We start from the raw sequence: 24,552 nt of genomic DNA, 5'->3' as shown, positions 1-24,552 counted from the left end.
TCTGTTGAGTCACCTTTCTTTGGGATAGGAACAAATATTAATCTCTTCCAGTCAGTTGGCCAAGTGGTTGTTCTCCAGATTTCTTGGCATAACTTGGTGAGCACGTCCAGGGCAGCATCTGTTAGCTGAAATACTTCAATTGGTATACCATTTATTCCTGGGGCCCTATTTTTGCCATTTCCTTCAAAGGAGCCTGAACTTCTTCTTTCATCACCATAGGCTCTTGCTCATATGTTGTTTCATGAAAATCTTTTGTGTCTGCCAATTCCTTTCGATACAGTGACTCAGCATCTTTCCATCTTCTTTTAATACTTCCTGGATCATTTAATATTCTGCTGAAAGCATCCTTGATTATAGCAACTCGAGGTTTGAATTTGTTCTTCATTTCCTTGCGCTTAAGAAATGCTGAGCAAATTCGGCCCTTTTGATTTTCTGACTCCAACTCCTTACACATTTCATTGTAATATTTTACTCTGTCATCCCGCACTGCCTTTGGACATCTTCTGTTCAACTCTTTTGTATCTTGAATTCTTCCTTGTGCTTTGGCTTCTCTACACTCCAGTGCAATTTTCAGTCTCTTCTGACATCCATTTTGGTCTTCTCTTCCTATTCTGTCTTTGCAATGACCATTTGCACTCTTCCTGTATGATACCCTTGATATTCTCCCACAACTCGTCTGGTCTATGCTAGTGAGGTAATAGCAAGGTCTTGGTCTGACATCACTGCTCCAGAGAATTGTGGAACACCTAGCCTGCCTGGGTTTCTCTCTGAACTTTTGACTCAAGGGAAGATTTGCTTAAATTTGGGAGAGGAAGTGCCTGAGTATTAGCAGCCTTCTCTGTTAGACTACTGCGGCAGCTAGGCCAGCCTTAGGTGCTCTGTGCTAAAGGAAGCTCACACTTTTGGAGGGGAGAGGAAATGAATTGAGTTCACCTGTGTTACTGATGTCTCTTGTGCAGTTGAGAGTGGTGAAAGCAGGTTGTCCTCCAGGCATTTGGTTTGGAGAATTCAAGCTGTGGTGCCATGTCCTCTAGATGTTAGGTCCAGGACCTTGCGGCATTGTTATCAGGACTTCCAGACATTGGAGTTGGGACCTCCATACATTGAGGTGGGGTTTTTGGGTGGCACTGGCAGTACTTCCAGACAGCAAGGCCCGGAATTCCCAGAAAAGGCCTGTACTGATTTCCAGACAGCGTGTGTGAGAGTGTCCCCATAGTCAGATAATGTTCTTCAGATGTGTTCATCAGTCCTGGGGGCATGGTTGGGTGCCTCCAGTCAAAGGGGATAGGGAACTGCCAGACAGTCATGTCACTGTCTAGTGCTCCAGGCAGGAGACCAGTTCAAGACACACACAAAAAAATTTGAGTCATGTACCTACTTAATTGACAGGAAGCGAAGACGCACAATATGCACAGAGATACAGGTGATGGACATGCAGAAACCTTATTCATGATTTTTCTATCCATGTTCATAAGATATATTGACCTATAGTTTTCTATTTTGGTTGTATATTTACATTATTTTGGAATTAAGGATATGTTTGCTTTATAGAATGAGTCTGGGAGAATTCCATCTTTTTCTATTTTCTGAAATACTTTATGTAGAATTGGTGACAGTTCTCTGAATGTTTGATAAATCTCATTTGTAAAACCATTTGGTGCAAGGCCTTTTTTGACTGGAAGTTCTTTTATTACCTTTTCAGTTTCTTCTTTTGCAAAGGGTCTGTTCAAGTGTTCAGTTTTGGGTTGTGTCAGTTTGGGTAGGTTGTGGATTTCTAAGTGCTGTCCATTTCCTTTTGTTGTTGTTATGTATCACTGAGTTGCCTGTGACTCATTGCGACCCTATGTACAACAGCCCTAACCCTTGCTCAATCCTATGCCAATCTCATTGTCTCATTGACACCCCTACCCCAACTACCTGGTCACTAAATAAATTCATGCCATAGAGGGTCTTGCTCTCCTTTGCTGTCCCTCCACCCTCCCAAACATGATGTTCCTCTCCAAGGAGTGGTCCCTCCTTGCAACATGTCCAAAATATGTCATACAAACTTCAGAATCCTTGCCTCCAAGGAGCAGCCTGATTTAACCCTTTCTAGGATGAAACAGAGGAGAACTTGAAGTGCTTGCTGCAGAAGGTCAAGGACTGCAGCCTTCAGTATGGATTGAGGCTCCATATCAAGAAGACAAAGATTCTCACCACTGGACCAATTGGCAGCATCAGGATGGATGATGAAGAGCCTGACATTGTTCATAACTTTAGTCTACTTGGCTCTACAGTCAAAACTCTTGGCACCAGTAGCCAGGAAGTGAAAAAACATATTGCGATGGGAAAGTCTGCTGTTAGGGACCTCTCTAAAGTACTGAAGGCAACAGTGTTTCTCTGGAGACTAAGGTGAGTCTGATACAGGCCATTGTATTTGCTATCACTTGTTATCAGAGAGTTGGACAATAACTAGGGAGGATAGAAGGAGAATTGATGCCTTTGAGCTGTGGTGCTGGAGAAGAGTATTGAATGTACCCTGGACTGCCAAGAAAACAAACAGATTCATCCTGGAGAGGGTTAAGCCAGGCTGCTCTTTGGAGGCAAGGATTCTGGTGCTTTGTCTGACATACTTTGGACATGTTGTAAGGAGGGACTGGTCCTTGGAGAGGGATGTCATGCTTGGGAGGATGGAGGGACAGAACAGAAGGGAACGAATCTTCTATGAGGTAGATTAATCAGTGACTGGTGTAATCAGAATGGGTGTTTCAGAGGCAGTGTGACTGGCACAGGGTAGAGCAGGATTTAGGGCTGTTGTACATGGGGTAGCTATGAGTTGCAAGCGACTCTTCAGCACATGATGACAACAACAACAACCGGATGAACCTGTTCGTTTTCTTAACAGTCCATTGCATATTCAAGAATCTTCTCCAACATCACAGCTCAAAGGCATTAATTCTCCTTCTAACATTCTTAGTCATTATCCAGCACTTTGATAAATAGCAATTGATTGCAAAGACCATGGACTGTATTAGGCACACCTTAGTCTCCAGAGTGACATCTTTACCTTTCAGCACTTTGGAGAAGTATCTAAACAGCCAACTTTTTCATCTCAATACATCTTTTTATTTCCTGGCTGTTGTTTTCAGGAGTGTTGATTGTGAAGCCAAGCAAACTAAAGCTGTGAACAATCTCAATCTTTTCACCATCCATCCTGATGCTGTCTTGAGCCTCAATCCACATTGAAGGCTGCAGTCCTTGACCCTCTGCAGCAAGCGTTTCAGGTCCTCCTCAGTTTCAGCAAGCAGGGTTGTGTTGTCAGCACAAATTAGATTGTTGATGAGTCTTCCACCATTCCTGATACGACATTTCTCCACATATAGCACAGCCTCCCAGATAATCTATTCTGCGTATCGATTGAAAAGGTATGGAGACAGGACACATCCCTGGCATACACCCTTCCCAATTTTGAACCATGCAGTGTTTACTTGCTCTGTTCTGACGACTGCCTCCTGGTCCAAGTATAGGTTTTGTATTAGTAGTATCAAGTATTCTGAGATTCCCATACCTCTCAGTGTTAGTTACCTTTTGTTGTGATCGACACATTCAATCACCTTTGCATAGTCAATGAAACATAGAGAGACATTTCTCTGGTACTCCCTGCTTTCAGCCAAGATCTATCTAACATTAGCTACATGGCCTCTTCTTAACCTAGACTGCACTTTTGGTAGTTCTTTGTTGATGTGCAATTCTAGGGATTTTTGAATAATTTTCAGCAGAATCTTGCATGCATGTGATATTAACTTAGAATGAAATGGACAAAGAACTGAAATCAGAAAATAAAGGGTCCAAACTCACTAAGCATTTCCTAAGCTCAAGGAACTGAAGAACAAATTTAAGCCTTGAGTTGCAATACTGAAGGATGTTTTAGGCAGAATAGTAAATGATCTAGGAAGTATTAAAAGAAAATGGAAAGAGTTTACAGAGTCATTATACCAAAAAAATTGGTGGACACTGAAGAATTTCATGAAACAACTTATGAGCATGATCCTGTGGTGATGAAGGAAGAAGTTAAAGCTGCTCTGAAAGAACTGGCCAAAAACAAGGCACTAGGAATTGGCAGTATACCAGTTGACACACTTCAACAAATAGATGCTACCCTAAATGTGCTCACCAAGTTGTGCCTTATAATCTGGAGGACTACCACCTGACCAACTGACTGGAGGAGATCACTTTGTAACAACTGCAAAGAAAACAATTTCCTCTAGGTTTTAATATTTGTTTGAGTATAGTTTTTCCATTGTTAACCTTTTAATCTTAGTTAGTTCTGTTATGAAATTCTCCCAATTCATCTCTTATTTGAAGCATTTGTGTTTTTTCTTTACCCCCCCCGCCCCCGTTTTTTTAGTTTTTCTAGTGGTTTGTCAATTTTATTGTCTATTTCAAAGAACCAACTTGTGGTTTTGTTGATGATGTCAATTGTTTTTCTGCTTTCTGTTTTATTTCTGGCCTAATTTTTATAATTTCAATTTTTTAGAAGGTGTCAGGTTTTCTTGCTATTCTTGTTTAATTTGTTGGAGATGTTGCATTAGAGAGTCAATTATAATTTTTTTCTTGCCTTTTAATGTTTGCTTATTTATATAAATTGACCTATAATTGCTGATTTGGCTGTTTTTCAGAAAGTTTTGTTTCATTGCAAAGTGTTGTTCATCTTCCAAATGCATAGGGGGTTTTTTGTTGTTGTTTGTTTTTTACCCCTTTATCCTCTTGTTATTAATTTCTAATTTTGTAGCATTGCTTCATATTATCTGTGTTTTTTCATTTATTGATGCTTGCCTTGTGACCTAAAATGTGATCTATTCTGGAGAATATTCCATGCCTATTGGAGGAGAAGGTATACTGAACTTTCTTGGGATGCATTAGCCTACAGATATCTATGAGATCAAGTTGGTTTATTGTATGGTTTAATTCTTCAGCATCTTTGTTGAGTTTCTTTCTGATAGTTCAATCTTTTCTTAAGAATGGTGTATTGAAGTCTCCTACTACTAAAATGGTCTTGGTTTTTTGTTTACTTTGTATATTTTGCAGCTCTATTTTTTGGTGCATAGCTATCTATTATGGTTATAACGTCTGGTTCTTTTTATCTTTTAAGCATTAAGTGACCTTCATTGACCTTTGTGATGGTTTTTGCACTGAAATTTATTTTATCAGAAATTTATATTGCTACTTCTGCTTTTTTCTGGTTGCCATTTGCTTAGAATATTTCTCCCATCCTTTTATTTTTAGTCTATCCTTACTTTTCAGGTGTGTCTCTTGTAGACAACATATTGATTATTTTTTTTTAATTATCTACTCTGTTACTCTTTTTCTCTTCAGTGATACATTAAACCATTCACATTCAGTGTAATTATTCAGAGGCTAGGTTTTATTGCTGTTACTTTGTTGAGTTCTTTTTGCTATTGTTGCTTGTTACTTTGATCCATCCTAATTTTTTTTTGGCATCTCTATAAGATGGGCTTCTCTCAGTGTTTCCTGCAATGCTGGTCTTATTACTACAAACACCCTTATTTTCTGCTTTTCTGAGACTGTCTTGATCTTTCCTTCATATTTGACGGACTTTTTTGTTGGGTGCAGCAATCTTGGTTGACAATTGTATTATTTGAATGTTCAATATATGTCCTTCCACAGTCTTCTTGCTCTAATGGTTTTTTGTTGAGAAATTGGCACATAACCTTATTTGTTCTCCTTTATAGCTTACTCTTTATTTCTGCCTTGCTGTTTTCAGAATTCTCTCCTTATCTTTGGCTCTGGAAAATTTGACTATGATGTTTGTTGTTTTTCTTTTGGGATCTATTCTATATATTGTTGGCTCAACTTCTTGAATATATATTCTCTCATTCTTAATTATTCCTGCAAAGTTTTCTTCTAGTAATTCTTGCACAACTCTCTCAGTGCCTAACTTGCCCTTTCCTGTTCAGAGATTCTGATTATGCACATGCTATTTCTCTTCATGGTGTCCCAAATTATTTTTAAACATTCTTCTTTTTCCTTCTTTTTTGATTCCACTTTTGTTCTAGAAGATCAGTGGTGACAATTTTATCTTCTATTTCACCGGTTCTGTGTTCCATCTATTCAACTCTGTTTATGTGTCCCTCCTACATGTTGACAGCATCTGCAACATTGATAGTCTTATTCTGGATTGTAATTTCTTGTTTTTTTCAGAGCCTCTCACTTGTTTTATCTGCATTCTTTTGGGTTGTTTTATTAAGTTCATGTTGGTTTTTGCTTTCAGAGTTCTGTAATTCCTTTAGTTTGTCTTTCACCCATTGAAAATACTTAATTATTGTTCTTTCCAATCTGCATCAGAAACTTTTATCAGACTTTCTGTCTTCAGGAAATCCATTGATACTGTGTCACTTTTGGGGAGTGTCATCTTGTTTTGGGTTTGTGTAGGTTGTGAGGTAGTGTTTCTTGACATTTATGTGGTAGAATTTTTCATGCTTCAGATCTTAGCAGGCCCTTGGTCTGATAACTTTGGCTCAGGAAGTCACTGCTCCAGAGGACGGTGCAGCAGCTATCTTGCCTGAGTTTCCCTCTTATATTTTTTCTCAAGGGAATACAGGCTTCACATAAGGAGACATAAGCCCTGTGAATTAGCAGCCTTCTCTGTTAGGGAACTGCTGCAGATAGGTGGGTCCAAAGTTCTGAGTCTAAAGGCAGCTCAAGCTCTGAGAGGAGGGAGGAAATGGCTTCACCTATGATTTTGGTGTCTTGGAGTTCAGAGGGGTGACAGTGAGTCATTCTCCAGGTGGTGGGGCTGGGGCACCCAGACAGTGGAGCCAGGTCATTCAGATGACCAGGCGAGCACATCCAAGTGACAGGCAGGGATTCCAGCCAGCAGGGACAGATCCTCTAAGCTATGAATTCAGGGTTCCATGATTTGGGTCCAGGGGCCTCCAGACAGAGGGACACTGGGGCCTCTTGGTGGTGGGGCATGTTCTAACACACCTGGCCAGAGAGCAGTCCTGGTCACATTAAGAGATTTTTAAGACAGGTACTTAGATAATCAACTGGAAGAAATCTAGCTGAAGCATGGCTTTGGCTACCTGAGTGATATTCTTGATATCTTCCTACAGCTCCTCTATCTTCCTTCGTTAGTGTTCAAGACCTCAAAGCTGTTCCTGAGATTGTTGTTAAATGCAGGGGCAAAGAGAAGAAAACAGGATGCTGATGAGCTGAACAGAAAATTTCAAAGGGCAGGTTGAAAAGATAAATTAAAGTATTATAATGAAATGTGAAAAGAGCTGGAGTCAGAAAATCAAAAGGACTGAACTCACTCTGTATTTCTTAAATTGAAGGAACTACAGAATGAATTCAAACCTTGAGTTGTAATACTTAAGGATGCTATCGGCAGAATAGTAAATGACGCAGGAAACATTAAAAGAAGATGGGAGGAGTATACTGAGTTACTGTACCAAAAAGAATTGACTGACACAGAAGTATTTCAAGAGACAAAATGTGATCAAGAAGCAATGGTCATGAAGTTCAGGTTGTTCTGAAATACTTGGTAAGAAACAAGACTCCAGGAATTAATAGAATACCAATTAGCATAATTTAACAAAAAGTTGCTGTCCTGGACATGCTGCTCAAAAGCTTGTGTAAATAAATCTGGTGGACAATTACATGCTAACTGACTGAAATTGATAGATATTTATTCCCATTACAAAAAAAAGGTGACCTGGCAGAGTGTGGAAATTATCGAACAATATCACTAATCTTCATATCCAAAAATGACATCAACAGAATGTTACCATGAATACAAGCTGGATTTAGAAGAAGTCATGGCACTAGAGATATTATTGCCAATGTCATGTAGATCTTGTCAGAAAGCAGAGTATCAGAGGACTATCTATCTGTGTTTCATTGACTGTAAAAAGGCATTTGACTGTGTAAATCAAAACAAATTGTGGCTAATCTTAAGGGGATTGGGAATCCCAGAACACTTGATTGTGCTCTTGAAAAACCTATATTTGGACGAGGAAGCAGTCCTCAGAACAGAATAAGGAAACAATTAATAATTAAAAATCTTGAAAGGAGTGTGTCAGTTATATGTCCTGTCTATAGAGATAGATACAGATCTTTCATGAGGCTGGACGCTATAAGGAAGAGTGTGGCATCAGGATTAGAGAACTACTCATAAACAACCTGTGATATGCAGATGTCACAACCTCACTTGCTGAAATTGAGCAGGATTTGAAGCACTTGCTGCAGAAAGTTAGGGATTATAGTCTTGCATATGGATTGAATATCAACTCAAGAAGACAAAGATTCCCACCACCGGGCTAAGTGACAACACCATCATAGATGGAGAAATGATTGAGGTTGTTACCTATTATATTTTCTCAATTTTATAATCAACATTGTTGGCACCAGAAATCAGGAAATCAAAAGACAAATTGAAATGGGAACATCTGCTGTCAGGGACCTGTCCAGAGTACTAAGAAGAAATGATGACAGTTTAAACTCAGATGTGCCTGATCCAGGCCAAGGTCTTTGCAATTACTTGATATGCATCAGAGAGATGGACAATGATAATGGAAGACAGAAGAATCTATGACTTTGAGTTATGGTGCTGGAGAAGATTATTGAATATACCATGGATCATAAAGAGAACAAATAGGTGAGCTCAATGTCAAGAAGACAAAGATTCTCACCTCTGGACCAATTGGCAGCATCAGGATGGATGGTGAGGAGATTGAGATTGTTCACAGCTTTAGTCTGCTTGAGTCCACATTCTTGGCACCAGCAGCCAGGAAATGAAAAGACATATTGCGATGGGAAAGTCTGCTGTTAGGGACCTCTCTAAAGTACTCAAGAGCAACAGTGTGTCTCTGGAGACTAAGGTGCGTCTGGTACAGACCGTGGTCTTTGCATTCATTTGTTATGCGTCAGAGAGCTGGACAATTACCAGGGAAGATAGAAGGAGAATTGATGCTTTTGAGCTTTGGTGTTGGAGAAGAGTGCTGAGAGTGCCATGTCCTGCTAAGAAAACAAACAGACTCATCCTGGAATGGATTAAACTGGGCTGCTCCTTGGAGGCAAGGGTTCTGAGGCTTTATCTGACCTACTTTGGTCATATTGTAAGGAGGGACCAGTCCTTGGAGAGGGACATCATGCTTGGGAGGGTGGAGAGCAGTCACAGTAGGAGAAGGCCCTCTGGGAGATGGATTGATTCAGTGACTGGGACAATTGGGATGAGTGTGTCGGCGACAGTGAGATTGGCACACGACAGAGCAGAGTTTAGAGCTGTACATAGGGTCGCTATGAGTTGCAAGCGATTCGACGGCACATAACAACAACAACAACAACAGGTCTAATAGCAGATAGAAAGAGTGTACAGAGTCATTGTACCAAAAGGAATTGGCTTACACAGAAGGATTTAATGAACAACATATGAGCAAGAGCGTGTGGTGATGAAGGAAGAAGTTCAAACTGCTCTGAAGGAACTGGCAAAAAACAAGGCTCTAGTAATTGATGGCATACCAATTGATATATTTCAACAAACAGACTCTGCCCAGGATGCACTAAGTTTTGCCAAGAAATTTGGAGGAAAACCACCTGAATAACTGAGTGGAAGAGATCTATATTTATTCCCATTTCAAAGAAATTATGGTACATTTGGTGCAGAAATCATCAAACAATATCATTAATATCACATGCAAGCAAGATTCTGCTGAAAATTATCCAAAGAGAACTGTCAGATGTGCAGTCTGGACTCAGTAGAGGTCATGGTACTAGGGATATTATAGCTAATGATAGAAGGATCTTGGCTGAAAGCAGGGTGTATCAGAGGAATGTCTTTTTGTGTTTCATTGACTATGCAAAGGCATTTGACTGTGTAGATCACAACCAACTATGGATGACTCTGAGAAAAATGAGAGTGCCAGAACATTCAATTGTGCTTAATTGAAAACCGTATTTGGACCAGGAGGCAGTCATCAGAACAGAGCAAGGAGATACTGCGTGGTTCAAAATCAGGAAAGGTGTATGACATGGATGTGTACTGACGTCTTCATACCTTTTCAATCTATATGCAGAAAAAATCATCCAGGATGCTTGACTGTATGAGGAGGAATGTGGCATCAGAATTGAAGGAAGACTCATCAACAATCTGCTGCGTTATACAGATGACACAACCCTGCTTGCTGGAACTGTGGAGGACCTGAAGCGCTTGCTGCAGAAGACCAAGGACTGTAGCCTTCAATATGGATTGAAACTTAACATCAAGTAAACAAAGATTCTCACTACTGGGCCAATTGGCAGCAATATGATAGATGGTGAAGAGATTGAGATTATTAGCAGCTTTAGTTTGCTTGGCTCCACAGTTAGCATTCTTGATACCAGCAGTGAGAAAATAAAAAGAAAAATTGCATTGGGAAAATTGCTGTCAGGGACCTCTCCAGAGTACTGATGAGCAATGATGTCAGTCTAGAAACTAATGTGTGCTTTATCCAGACCATAGTCTTCGCAATTACTTGCTATGTGTCAGAAAGCTGGACAGTGATTAGGGATGATAAAAAGAGAATTGATGCCTTTGAGCTGTCCTGTTGGAGATGAGTATTGAATATACCATGGACTGCCAGGAAAACAAACAGATTCATCAAGGAGAGGGTGAAAGCAGATTGCTCCTTGGAGGAAAGGATTCTGAAACTTTACATGACATATTTTGAGCATGTTGCAAGGAGGAACAAGTCCTTGGGGAGGATCATTATGCTTGGAAGAATGGAGGAACAATGCAAGAGAGAAAGACTCTTGATGAAATGGATTGATTCAGTGACTAGGGTAATTGGTTAGATGTGTGAGAGACAATAAGGTTGGCACAGGATAGAGCAGGGTTTAGGGCTGTTGTACATGGGGCTGTTGTACATTAGGGTAGGGTCACTGTGTCACAAATGACTCTATGGCACATAACAACAACAAAACAGCATTACATTAAAAAGAGAACTACATGAGCAAATCAAGACACATTTCTTTTTTAAAAACTATTTTATTTTTTTAATGATCTCTATTTCCTTTGATAAATCACTTTTTCTTTTTTCCTGTTTTTATTTTTTTATTAATTATAATGAAAGTTTACAGAGACTTTGGATTTCCATTCATTCATTGTTGCTATTTTCTCCCTGCCCACCCCTCCCCCCAAATTCACTCTTCTCTTTGAAAAGTAAAATTCTTTCATTGATATATAATCCCTCCCCTCAAGTACACTCCACCACGTAGCCTTCACCTTGGACTTCTGTAATGACAGTAATACCTAACCATATATCTCTTTTAAGTAGTTCTTTCCCTCATCTGTTTCAATGCAGTATACAATATTTTTCCCCGCTTACTCAGTCTCCTCTTAACCCTGATGTCAGTGGCACTATGCAATATTTGTCCTTTTGTGACTAAGATATTTCACTCAGCATAATATCCTCCAGGGTCACCCATTTTCTGTAATATTTCATGAGTTCATTGTTTTTCAGTGCAGCATAGCATTCCATTGTGTTAATATACCAGAGCTTCTCTATCCATTTGTTTGTTGATGGGCACTTGGATTGTTTCCAACTCTTTACTATTGTGAACAAAGCCACAATACACATTTCTTAAACTCCGAAATGAATTTAATATTTCTTGTTTTTAACTTTACTGGTAGTTTAAATGTTATCTGTTTTGTAAATTGTTACTCTGGAATAACAAACAGCATTATTTGAATTGACAGAGTAATTTATAGACTTCTTACTTATGAAGTCTTATGTGGACAATATAAAAAATGATTCAAACAAACAACAACGAACCCTCAAGCTCTAGAAAGTCATCAAACCATGAAAATCTTTAATATAGACATTGTGTTTTCTATAAATAATTTAACCAAATCAGCTTTAAAACATGTTTGACAAAGTTGATGAAAGTTATATTGAACATAAAAAGGATTAAAAATTAAAATATTAATTACTTTTTCTTATTTTACTCACTTGAGCATTTTTAAACAAATATTTTTCTTCTTGTAGATGGCAGATAATTGCCAACCAAAAGAGATACAACTCTGATAATTATCCTTGCAGAGATCATGTTCTAATGGTAAAGACAATACTAGCAGTCCTGACTTCTTTCAAGCTGTAGCTTTAATACTAAGGAGAAATCTTACAGGGATTCTTTAATCCATTCTATGTCTTCAAAGACACTATCATTGGGTTCATTATTGCATTCATCACTGTGTCCTTGTCTGCAATTCGGCACTAACCTGACACCTTTTTTAAGGCTTCCAAATATCCATTCAATGATCTATCTATTATTTAGTGGTTTTATACAAACACACACTTAAATCTAATACCTTTCTGATTTATTCTTCCTCTCCCTTATTTTTTATTAAATTAAATCTAGTATTTACTTGAGTATACAAAATCTTTACATGATCTATGCTTCCAGGTAACTCTCTGGCCTTCTCTTACTTAGCACATGAGTCCCTTGGCTACTCGAGAGTGCTGTTTAGGTCCAGATTTTTTCACTTATCATCTTCAGCTTGTAGCAGGATTCTTTCAGACATAAGCATGATGTATTTCTTCACTTCATTCCATTTTCTGCTCCAATATTTCATTGACGGATGCTTTAACTAACCACCTTTCTCATTCTCCGTAGGTTACTTCATTTTTCTTTCTAGCACTTATCTTTATATACCTGGCATTATAGTGCATAATTGTTATTTTGTTTGTTTGTTTTTAATGGACCTATTTTGTGTCCCTGCTCCAAATCAGTGGAGTGGACTACAGCTCATACAGACTCTATGAACAATGGATCTGAACCTTGCTTTATTTTTGGCCATCTTCATAATCTCTGATGCACATCATTTTGGTGTTGTAGTCACTGTGTCAATGTGTCTTATTGAGGATGTTATTCTCTTTCACTGATCCATCTTTCCAAACATAATGGGGTTAGCCCCTCAAGGACTGACCCCTCTTAACAACATTCTCAAAATATGTGAGGCAGAGTTTCCCCTCTTTGCTTCTAAGGAACACCGTAGTTTTGTTGTTGTTGTTGTGTTATGTCAATTCAGAACTAAACTTTAGTAGATCCTCTAGTGGGTTTTTAAGTGGCAGTCAATTTCATGTATGGAGATTGTCCAGCCTTCTCTCATGGAGCAACTGGAGGATATAAACCACTTGCCTTTGCAGTTTCTTACCACTAGGCAACCAGAGAGCCTCTTAAATAGAGTTCTTAATGTTTGCTCCACTTGTGTATTAATATGGCTTAAAACTTTTGTTGGTCCAGTGATTATTAAAGAATATTTTTGTTTAGAACTTAGAAATTGTGGCATGAGAAGAAAACTCAAGATAGACTGGGATGTCCATCCCATTTAAAGAACAATAAATGAGAAATAGAGTAGGCTAAAAAGGTGATGGAAAACCAAGAGTTACTTTGTAAGTTAAAAAAAGGAAGAGAAAAAAAATGGTCAGTGTTGTTAAAAACAGCTTGGTGGTCAAGAATAACGACTGAGAATTTCTCACTGGCCTTAGAAGCATAAATGCCACTGGACTCCTAGATAAGTCTAATTCTGAATTTTTATTAGAAACAGAAGCCCACTGAGAGTGAGTTCAAACAAGATGTACATGGAATTTAAAAAAATATGATATTTTAATTTGCCATATTTCCCCATGTTTTAGAAATGATATTTTATGATGAATTGCCTTCATGAGTTAAAGAGAAAAATAATTTCCAATTTACTAGGGGAAATTATAGTTATCGGTTTCCTTTCTTCTGTCTGGTCCTGCCTAGACAAATTTACAAGATTTCAGTAGGGCTATGATTAGAAGATTTGAGTAGCTCTGGTAGTCCAGTGGTAAGGAACTGTACTACCAACATGAAAGAACACAATTCAAGTCTGTCAGGTATTCTGTGGGAGAAACATGGGCAATCTCCTCCCATGAAGTTTACAGCCTCTGAAAACCCACTGGAGAGTGAGCTAGGAGTTGGCTATACCTTGTTGCCACTTAACAAACACTATGACTATTTAAGAGACTTTAGTCAGTTGACTTCCTTCATATATCTTTTTCCATTGAATTTGTCTATTTATAAAGCTGTGCAAATAGTCGGTAAGAAGTAATTTCTGAAAATATCTTATCACTGTGAGAAGATTGTTAAATAGCATATAAAAAACAAAACCTCAGTAATGGGCTTCCATTGGTTTTGTTGTTGTATAGTGTCAAGTTAGAACTTGACATAGTTGACTTTTCAGCAAGTTTTCAAAGGCAAGAAATTGCAAAGGAGATTTCCCATTTTTCTCTCATGGTGCATCTGAGTGTTTCAAACCTTTAGGTGGAATCTTTTGGGTTGAATACCTTTGGGTTGGCAATGAAATCCCTTACCACTAAGTGACCAATGTTCTGTTAATTTTTGGAGGATATAAAACATATCCGAGAAAGATTGTTCATCTTTCTCTGGCAAAACCACTGGTGGATTTGAACTACTAGAGACATGTAGCCTTTGTTTTAATAATGAAATTCATTCTGGACTATGGAACCACAGGTATGTGTAATATTTGCCATAAGTATAAATATGCGTGAAGTAATTTTACTTACTCAGGATGTTAACGGAAACAATACTCTTACAGATTCTTGAACAATGTTGGCTTCTTTTTTCCACTAATAATGATGTTGACCTGGATGGTGTCTGTGGCCAGTATGGTTCGAAAGCTGGTTTATGAGCGAGAGCTACAGATTGAAGAGGTAAATGGCCGTAAGCATTGCCTTAAAAGTGAGAAAGAAATTTTACGAAATTTTTGGTTGTATGTAAGTAGCCTCAGAAAGTATACACTTTTGTTTGTTGTTGTAAGTTTATTATGCAACTTTTTATAGGTATACAACCTACTAAAAGCAATTACAATTGCATTAATATTGTTGTTGGGTGTTGAGTATAACTCATAGTGACACTATGAACAACAAATCTGAAGCATGTCTTAGCCTCCAAGGAGCACTCTGGCTTGACTTTATCTAGGACATATCTGGGTTTTTTTAACCTGTGTAAATGGAGACATAAGCAATGCCATTATCTCATTACTATAAGCCCAAACACAGTATTCCACATGTAATAATAGCTTTCCCCCTTCCTACTGCCACTCAACTCGTTGCCATTAAGTCAAATCATAAGTTTCCAAGGCTGTAAATCTCAACAGGAGGAAATTGATCATCTTTCTTCCATGGCTATTGTTCATGATATTCACTACAAAAACAAAAAAAGTCTATTTTTACAAAAGTCAGTCATACAATATTTGTCCTTTGGTGATTTGTCTTATTTTGTTTTTGCTGTTATGTGTGATTGAGTTGACTATGACTTATAGCAAACTTATGCATAATAGTTGTGATTCCTTCCCTATCCTGAGCCAGTCTCTTTTGACACATGTTCCCCCAGTTACTGTGTCAATTCATCTCATATGGGATCTTCTTCTCCTGCATTGACCCTCCACCCTTCCAAACATGATATTCTTTTAATGAATATAATGTATCCAAATTCCACCCATAGAGTAGCATGTATTAAGGCTTCATTTCTCCTACTGACTGAGATTTATTCCTTTATATGTATGTGCTATAGTTTATCCAATTCCTTGTTGATGACTAATTAGATTGTTTTTACCTTTCAGCTATTATAAATAGTGCTACAACAAACATTGATGTGCAAGTATGGTTTTCCGAGTCAACACAGTGTGAGAGTGAAAATTATGATTTATCTTTTCATGGGTAGATATTCTCTTTCTAGTGAACTGTGCTGACTCTTGATTTCCCTTCTTCTGGCAGTACTTGAGGATGATGGGCGTGCATCCAACAACCCACTTTATGGCGTGGTTCCTAGAGAACATCATCATGTTGACCCTGAGCAGTGCTGTCCTGGCAATTATTCTGAAAACAAGTGGAATCTTCATGCACAGCAATGCTCTCATTATTTTTCTCTTTCTCCTGGATTTTGCTGTGTCAGTCATTATGTTGAGCTACTTCCTGAGTGCATTTTTCAACCAAGCAAACACAGCTGCCCTTTGTACTAGCCTGATGTACATGATTAGCTTTCTACCCTACATTGTATTGCTGGTCCTTAACAAGCAACTAAGTTTTGCTATTCAGACATTTCTGGTAAGTAAATTGTTGTCTGTTTGTTTTCCAAGAGGCAAAATGGCAAAGCTTCCATCCACCCAACAATATAAAACCTGAATAACTCAAGTTTTCTGTTGTTCCTACTCAGATCTGCATAGGCTTCCTGACATCTACTCTTCTCTATTCTCTCCACTGTTGCAAATCTTGTAGTTATAGTTCATTAAAATTGCAGTGATTTTTAAGGAGATTAGCCCATTAAGAATCATGACTGTGGCTGTCGACTCTGGGAAATCAATAGCCTCTTATATGAAGCATATGACTCTTGTTCTCTTCATTTCACTCATGGAAAGAAAGATATTTTCAAGCTCTTTTACAAGTTAAAAATAAACATTAATACTGAAATATCATTAATTTCTTCTGGCCTAGTGAGCTGCCAACCAAAAGGTGGTGTTGTAGTTGTTAGGTGCTATAGAGCTGAGTACGATTTGTAATGATCGTATGAAGAACAGATCTAAGTCTTATCCTATTCTATGTAATTCTCATCATCTCTGACACACTTGAGCCGATTGCTACAGTCACTGTCTCAATCTATCTGGTTGACATATTACCCATCATTAACCCCCCCATCTTTTCAGATACCCACTAGATTTTCCCCATTTCCTTTACTCCCTAACTCCATTAATGAAATTGTGCAACCCCATGATTTCTCCCTTGCCCATCCTCACCCCTCTGCTTCCACTCCTTCCTTCCTTGGACCCCCATACACATTTTACTAGTTATCCTATTTTTTATAATAATGGTCTTAAGCCGTATTTGTCCTTGTGAAACTTAGTATAATGCTCTCCAGTCTCTCCCAAGTTACGTAGTAATTTTGGAAATAGTTGCTCCTGAGTATTGTGCGTGAATCTACTACTATTTCTTAATCTATTTGATCGTGGTTGGACATTTAGGTTGTTTTCATGTTCATGTAATTTTAAATAATGGTGCTATGAACACTGGTGTACGAATCTCCGTTTGTGCCTCAGTTCTAATTTCCTTGTGGTATATCAGTAGCAGTGAGTCATATGTAATATCCATATTCAACTTTTTTGAGGAAATGTCAAACTACTTTCCAGTATAACAGTGTATGAGAATTCCTAAATCTTTGCATTCTCTCACATTCATTGCTAGCTGCCCTGCTTTGACACTGCTTCTGGGGTGAGATGGTATCTCATTGTGGTTTTTATTGTGATCTCTCTTATTGCCAGTGATTTTAAGCATATCTTTATGTATCTGTTGATCATCCAAATACCTTCTTCTGTGAAAAGTCTAGGTCTTTTGTCCACTTTAAGTGGTCTGATAGAACTCCTGTCCTAACTATCAACACCTGCATTTGCTCAAGGTTTCACTTCTCCAGCAAGTCAGGCTAATTTGTTAAATCTTATCAGTTGTAATTTGAGACCAGAGATATTATCAAAGAATTTGAGGAAGTATCAGCGAGACTCAGTGTCAAAGGGCTGTTAGGAATATGCATGTAACAGCCTTGACAAATTATTTAATCTAGTGCAGTGCTCATAATAATCCTGGGATTTCCAGGATAACCCTTCTATATATTTAGGATCTTAGAATAAATTACTTCTGTGAAGATGAAATTATTTTTGTCCAATATCAGTAAACTATTCTTCCCTCTCCCCAACCTTTGCTTTCTACAAGTATATGTATATGTGTATATATGCTTGTAGGGAGCCTTGATGCTGTAGAGAGTTGTGGTATTAACCTAAAGGCTGTACCTCTATGAAGGTTCAAATTACAATCAGCTCCATGGGAGAAAGATGGGCAATCCTCTTCTGTGCAATTTATGTCTTCACAAAAACCATCTGGAGGGTTAGCTATGAGTTGATTACAACTCAGTGGCAATGAGAGTAAGAACACTAGATGTGTGTGTGTGTGTAGTAGGCGTGATAAAGAATTGGTTATGTTTAATAACATTTTGTCCATTGATATTTTTCACCTTATAAAATGAACAAATGTCACACTTTTAGTATTCAATCACCAATAGTATTGTACTTGTGTTAATTAGATATTTTCATAACAATTTAAAAAAAAAGAAAAAGAATTAACTCATGTTCTTACAATAATGTAAAAAAGGGATCATTGACATTTCTAACCTAAATTCCAATTGTTGTTATAATTATACTCTAGCTCTTACATGTAAGTGCTCTTTGTACTCAAAGTTTTATTTATTATTTTATGTATTAAAATGCTTTCTAGAAGATAAAAGAACCCTAATAAACTATAGTACATTATATATTTAAATGTAAGATAATTTTCAATAGGGTGGGGTGGTTGTTTTGTGTTTTGTTTTTGTTCTGTTTTTTTTTCTGATATTAGACTCTCCATTAAAATGTTTTCCTTCAATAAACTTTATAGTGTAGAATAGTGTGTGTTTCTCATCAGCTTGATCAGTGTTCAGTATCCTCTAGGGCATTCATTTAATAACAAAAAAACCTAGTAAATTACTTGGTTCCATTTTCTGCTGTTTTGTGTTTCACTTTTCTGTATACAGTGTTTTGGATTTATGATACTTTAAGCACTCCAGTAAAGAGAAAGAATTTCTTTTTTAACATTATGTATGAGCTTGTCATCATGCTTTGCATAATGGACTGGCTTTCTGTAGAAATTTTCAAGGTCAGGTATTTCAATCACAGCCTGAAGCAGGGGGTTGGCATTATTATAACTGACACTGTCGCTAGACTCTGTATTTGAATTTAGGATTGTAGATTTTCTGTGGTCCCAACCCAACACTAATGTGCTGTTTTTCTCTTTACTACATCATCAATTACCGGGCAGTGTTTCCTATCAACAACTGCTTTTGGACAAGGAGTCTTTTTCATTACATACCTAGAAGGACAGGAAGCAGGTAAGAGAATGGATTCTTTTAAAAGTGTCTTTCAGTAATATAGATTTTACTTGAGGCTAGTTATCCTGGTACAAGTAGAAATTTTTTATGGCAATTTGGGAACATTTTAATGGAAGTTCTATTATTTGGGTTAGCTGATGTAAACACTTTTACATCATCTAGTTTTACCAGTTTTATGAATAAACAAGAATAATTATGACATCTCAGGACCTTAAAAACTACCCAAGTCAATGATTACTAGCATGAAAAGGGAGGGAGAGGAAAGTGAAACAGTGTAAACAGGTAAGTTTGATAAAGGGAAAGGCCATATCCAATAAGGAGTTGATCTGACTTTGTAATCAATCAATCAATCAATCAATCAATTAATTAATTAATTATATTAATGCTCTAGAAGGGAGCTCTGGTGGCCAAAGGGCAAGAAACTGTGCTACAATCCCAAAGACATGTGGTTCAAGGCCACCAGCTGCTTCACAGGAGAAGGATGGGCAATCTCCTCCTGTGAAATTAACTGCTCTGAAAACGAGCTGGTGGGTCACCTATGGGTCAGTTCCAACCCAACGGTAACAAAAACAACAACAAAAATTATTAAACATATGTATGAATGGTAGAATGAAAAACTGATATAGTTTATGAATTTAAACTAAAACAGCAAGAGACAAAGTTAATTCCCTCTCCATAAAATCCTCCAACTCTCCAGATCAACTACCAGGCTGATGCCTGGTCTTCCTGTAACATCTTTTATTTTTTTTTCTTTAAGTTCTAGAATGTTCTTCTCATTATATTTTTTTTTCCAGTTTTTATTTTGCTTATTTTTTCAAATTATAATATATATATTTAAGTATGTTCTTTAACATTTATTGTTTTGTAAGCACTCATTCATACATATGTTTCATGCATGTACATTGTGTTTCATACAATTATTCATTATACAATGAATTATCATTCATCTATGTGTACTATCACACCATATTTTCAGGTCCCCATTGAATCTTTCTTATTCTTTTACACTGCGTTCTACCCACTAACTTAGGCTATGCTAGTGATTTCTCCTCTTTCTCTTTTTCTGTTACCTCCTTCATTCTCCCCCTTCTCTTTGAACATTTTTATACACATCTTTGTCGTGATCATTGTATTTTCACAATAATGTTCTTATGAAGTATTTGTCCTTATAAGACACAGTTATTTCACCCATCATAGTACTCTTCTAGACTTGTATAGTATTTTACAAAATCATCGTTCCTTAGTGTAGTATAGTGTTCTATTATGTGAAGTTACCACAACATTTATTTGTTGATGGGCATTTGGACTTAAAAAAAATTTTCTGGCCATTGTGACTATTGCTATAAATAGGTGTACTTATTCCTACGTATGTCTCAGTTCTGATTGCCTTGAGGTATGTTCCTACCAGTGGGATAGCTGGGTCATGGGGAATTTCTACATTCAGCCTTTTAAGAAAATAACAAACTCCCTTCCGCAGTGGTAATGTCATTTTACAATCCCATCAGCAGTGCATGAGAGTTCCAGTTGCTCTACATGCTCTCCAACATTTGTTGCTTGCTATCCACAAAAACTTTGCTGTTGATACTGGGGTGAAATAATATATTTTGCATCTGTGATTGCCAGTGATTTTGATCATTTCTTAAGGTATCTGTTAGGCATCCAAATATCTTTATTTGTGGAGTGTCCCATTTTGTGATTGGGTTAACATTATTTTTTGTTGTGGAGATCCTGTAGTATTCTGTAAACTTTTGTTACAGGATTATTGTCTGAAATATCATGCCCAAATATTTTCCCCAATCTGTGGCTTTTCTTTTCAACCTATTGGAAAAGAGTTTGCTGTATATAGTACTTAATTTTTATTTGTCTCAGTTGTCAATTTCATCCTCTCTTCCTTCTGAATTGATTTTACTATATTTTCAAGCCTATTTGTGTCATAGATTAAGGCTTGTAAAATTGATCCAATTTTGTCTCTTATTATCCACCTGGTTTTGGGTTTTAATTCTAGGTCTCTGATCCACTTTGATTTAATTTTTATTATGATGTAAGATGTGGATCCTGTTTCAGTTTTCTGCAGGTAGACCAGGTAGACATTCAATTTGGACTACACATTTGTTGAAGAATTACGAATTTTCCTTTTGATTGGTTTTGTTTCCTTGCGAAATATCAATTGATCATAGCTAGATGGGCTGATTTCTGGATTTTCAATTGTTTTCCATTGGTCTAGATGTCTGTCATTGTACCACTTCTTGTTGTTGTTGTTGTTGTTGTTGTTGTTGTTGTTGTTACGTGCCACTGAGTCAATCACAAATCAGGGTGACCTGGTGCACAATAGCTCTGACCCCTGCTCTCCTGAGCTAATCTCACTATCTCTGATACACCTACCTTCATTACCCAAGTTCCTGTGTCAATCCATCTCATCCAGGATCTTCCTCTCCTTCATAGTCCTTCCACCCTTCCAAGTATGATGTCCTTTTGCAAGGACTGGTTCCTCCTGGCCACATGCCCAAAGTATGTGAGATGTAGCTTCAAAATCCTTGCTTCTAGAAGCTTGGCCTCATCCTCTCTAGGACAAACTTTTTATTTTTAGGCAGTACATAGTATGCTCAATATTCTTCTCCAGAACCACAACTCAAAGACATGGATTCTTCTTCTGTCAACCTTAGTCATTGTCTGATGCATAGCAAGTGATTGTGAAGACCATGGTCTGGAACAGGTGAACCTGTTAGTCTCTAGACTGACATTGTTGCTTCTCAGTACTCTGGACAGGTCCCTGACAGAAGATTTTCCCAATGCAATTTGTCTTGATTTCCTGACTGCTGGTGCCAAGAAAGTTGATTGTGGAGTAAAGAAAGCTGGAATTGTTAACAACCGCAATATCTTCTACATCTATCATGGTGCTGCTATTTTTCACAATGGTGAGAATCTTTGTCTTCTTCATGTTAAGCAATCCATATTGAAGAATATACTCCTTGGCCTTCTGCATCAAATACTTCAAGTCCTCTTCAGTTTGGCAAGCAAGGTTTTATCGTTATCATAATACAAGTTGTTGATGAGTCTTCCTCCAATCTTGATACCACACTCCTCCTCACAAAGTCAACCTCTTGAATGATCTGTTTCACATATAGATTGAAAAGGTCTGGAGACTGAATGCATCCCTACCATACTTCTTTCCTGATTTTTAACCATGCAGTGCTTCCTTGCTCTGTTTTGATGACTACCTCCTGGTCCAAATATGGATTTTGCATGAGTACAATTAAGAGCTCTGGGATTCTCATTCTTCTCAAATTTAGCCACAATTTGTAGTGATTCACTAAGTCAAATGTCTTTGCTTCATCAATGAAACACAAATAAACATTCTTCTGGTACTCTGTTTTCAACCATGATCCATATGACATTTGTGATGATATTGTAGTGGCATGGCCATGTCTAAACCCAGCTTTTATTTCTGGTAATCTTCTGTCAATGTACTGTTCCTATAATTTTGGATGATCTTCACCAAGAATTTGCTTGTGTTTAACGTAATAGTGTTGTTTAATAATTTCCACCCTCTGTTGGATCATCTTTTTTTTTTTTTTAATTGGAATAAATATGGTTCTCTTCAAGTCAGCTTGGAGCAGCCTGATGTGCATATTCAGGGTTGCATCTGTTTTCTGAAATACGTCAATTAATATTCTATCACGTCCTGGGGACTTGTATTTTGGCTGTTCCTTCAGAGCTTTGGAGCAATAGCTGGCAGACAAGTGTTTTACCAAGAAGAGCAAATGAAAGATGTTTTCAATTACAAAAGTAACCAATCCAGTGTTAGTCCTTTCTCCACAACTTTGGCCCCTATGATTTGGTTTTGTACCTCTCCACCCTGCCTCACCAACATCCACTTCCACCCCTTCCCTTTTGACTCCCACCTCCCAGCCAGCACTCCCCTCCTACTGCCCCCCTAGCTAATCCTAGATATTGTGGATGAGGACTGTAGTCACTTCTGTGATTTTGTTTTAGTTATTGCAGCTGTGTAGTAAGGTTTTTAAAAATTTTTCTTTTTAAACTAGTTTATTTACAAAATTTTAATACATTCTTTTTGAATGAGAGTCTTCCAATTCCCCTCAACCCCCACCCATAAAATTGTACAATCCCATGATTAACCCTCCCCATACCCCACAAATCCTCATCCCTCCTTTTTCACCATCCTCCCTTGAATCTTTATACTTATTCTGCAATCATGGTACAATATGTCCTTGTGGAACTGAATTAGTTCACTCAGCATAATGCTCTCCATTCCCTCGCAAGTTAGATAATAATTTACAAAATCATTGCTTCTGCATGCTGCATAGTATTCCATTGTGTGAATGTACCAAAATTTCTCAACTCATTAGATTGCAGTTGGACATCTGAGTTCTTTCCATTTTCATGTGATGGTAAATAATGCTGCTATGCATCAGGATTGGTGGAAGATCTAGTAACAATCTGCGTTATGCAGATGACACAACCCTGCTTGCTGAAACTGAGGAGGACCTTATGTACTTGCTGCGAAGGGTCAGGGATTGCAACCTTCAGTATGGACTGAGGCTCAATGTCAAGAAGACAAAGATTCTCACCACTGGACCAATTGGCAGCGTCAGGACGGATGGCGAAGAGATTGAGATTGTTCACAGCTTTAGTTTGCTCGGCTCCACAGTCAACACTCTTGGCACCAGCAGTCAGGAAATCAAAAAGCGTATCGCGATGGGAAAGTCTGCTGTTAGGGACCTCTCTAAAGTACTCAGGAGCAACGGTGTCTCTCTGGAGACTAAGGTGCGCCTGATACAGGCCATGGTCTTTGCAATCGCTTGTTATGCATCAGAGAGTTGGACAATGACTACGGAGGACAGAAGGAGAGTGGATGCTTTTGAGCTGTGGTGCTGGAGAAGGGTACTGAATGTACCCTGGACTGCCAGGAAAATAAACAGATTCATCTTGGAGAGGATTAAACCAAGCTGCTCCTTGGAGGCAAGGATTCTGGGGCTTCGTCTGACATACTTTGGACATGTTGCCAGGAGGGACGGGTCCTTGGAGAGGGACATCATGCTTGGGAGGGTGGAGGGACACGGCAGGAGGGGAAGACCCTCTATGAGATGGATTGATTCAGTGACTGGGGTAATTGGGATGGGTGTCTCAGAGGCAGTGCGGTTGGTGCAAGATACAGCAGGGTTTAGGGCTATTGTGCATAGGGTCGCTATGAGTCGCAAACAACTTGACGGCACATAACAACAACAACCATATGCACATTGCCGTACAAGTCTCTGTTTGTGCCTCATTGTCTTTTCCTCAGGGTATATTGCAAGCAGTGGAAAAGATGAATCATATGAAATTTCTATGTTCAGCTTTTTGAGGAAGCTCCAAACTGCCTTCCAGAATGGTTGTACCATTTTATAGTCACCCCCAACATCGTAGAAGAGTTCCTTTCTTGCCAGATCCTCTCCAACATTTATTACTTGCTGTCCTGTTAAACTTTTCCACAGTTACTAGAGTGTGATGTTATCTCATTTTGATTTTTATTTGCATTTCTTTTATTGCCAGTGATTCGGA

At 38.1% G+C, this 24,552-nt stretch overlaps 1 protein-coding gene across 1 annotated transcript in view; it reads left to right on the top strand.

Annotated features, from left to right (window-relative positions):
* Window positions 1-24,552, top strand: part of LOC102848396 (ATP-binding cassette sub-family A member 13-like) — a 619,024-nt gene that overhangs the window by 28,117 nt on the left and 566,355 nt on the right. The window contains exons 3-5 of the mRNA XM_006902979.1: window positions 14,624-14,738; window positions 15,804-16,133; window positions 18,924-18,993. Of these exons, the coding sequence (XP_006903041.1) occupies window positions 14,624-14,738; window positions 15,804-16,133; window positions 18,924-18,993 (515 nt within the window). The remainder of the gene's footprint in view (window positions 1-14,623; window positions 14,739-15,803; window positions 16,134-18,923; window positions 18,994-24,552) is intronic.

The sequence above is a fragment of the Elephantulus edwardii genome, unplaced genomic scaffold (genome assembly GCF_000299155.1).
Source record: "Elephantulus edwardii isolate Elephantulus edwardi_28Jun2011 unplaced genomic scaffold, EleEdw1.0 scaffold00482, whole genome shotgun sequence".
NCBI lineage: Eukaryota > Metazoa > Chordata > Mammalia > Macroscelidea > Macroscelididae > Elephantulus > Elephantulus edwardii.
The sequence above is the reverse complement of the archived record's forward strand: the minus strand, read 5'-3'. Positions and strand labels throughout refer to the sequence as shown.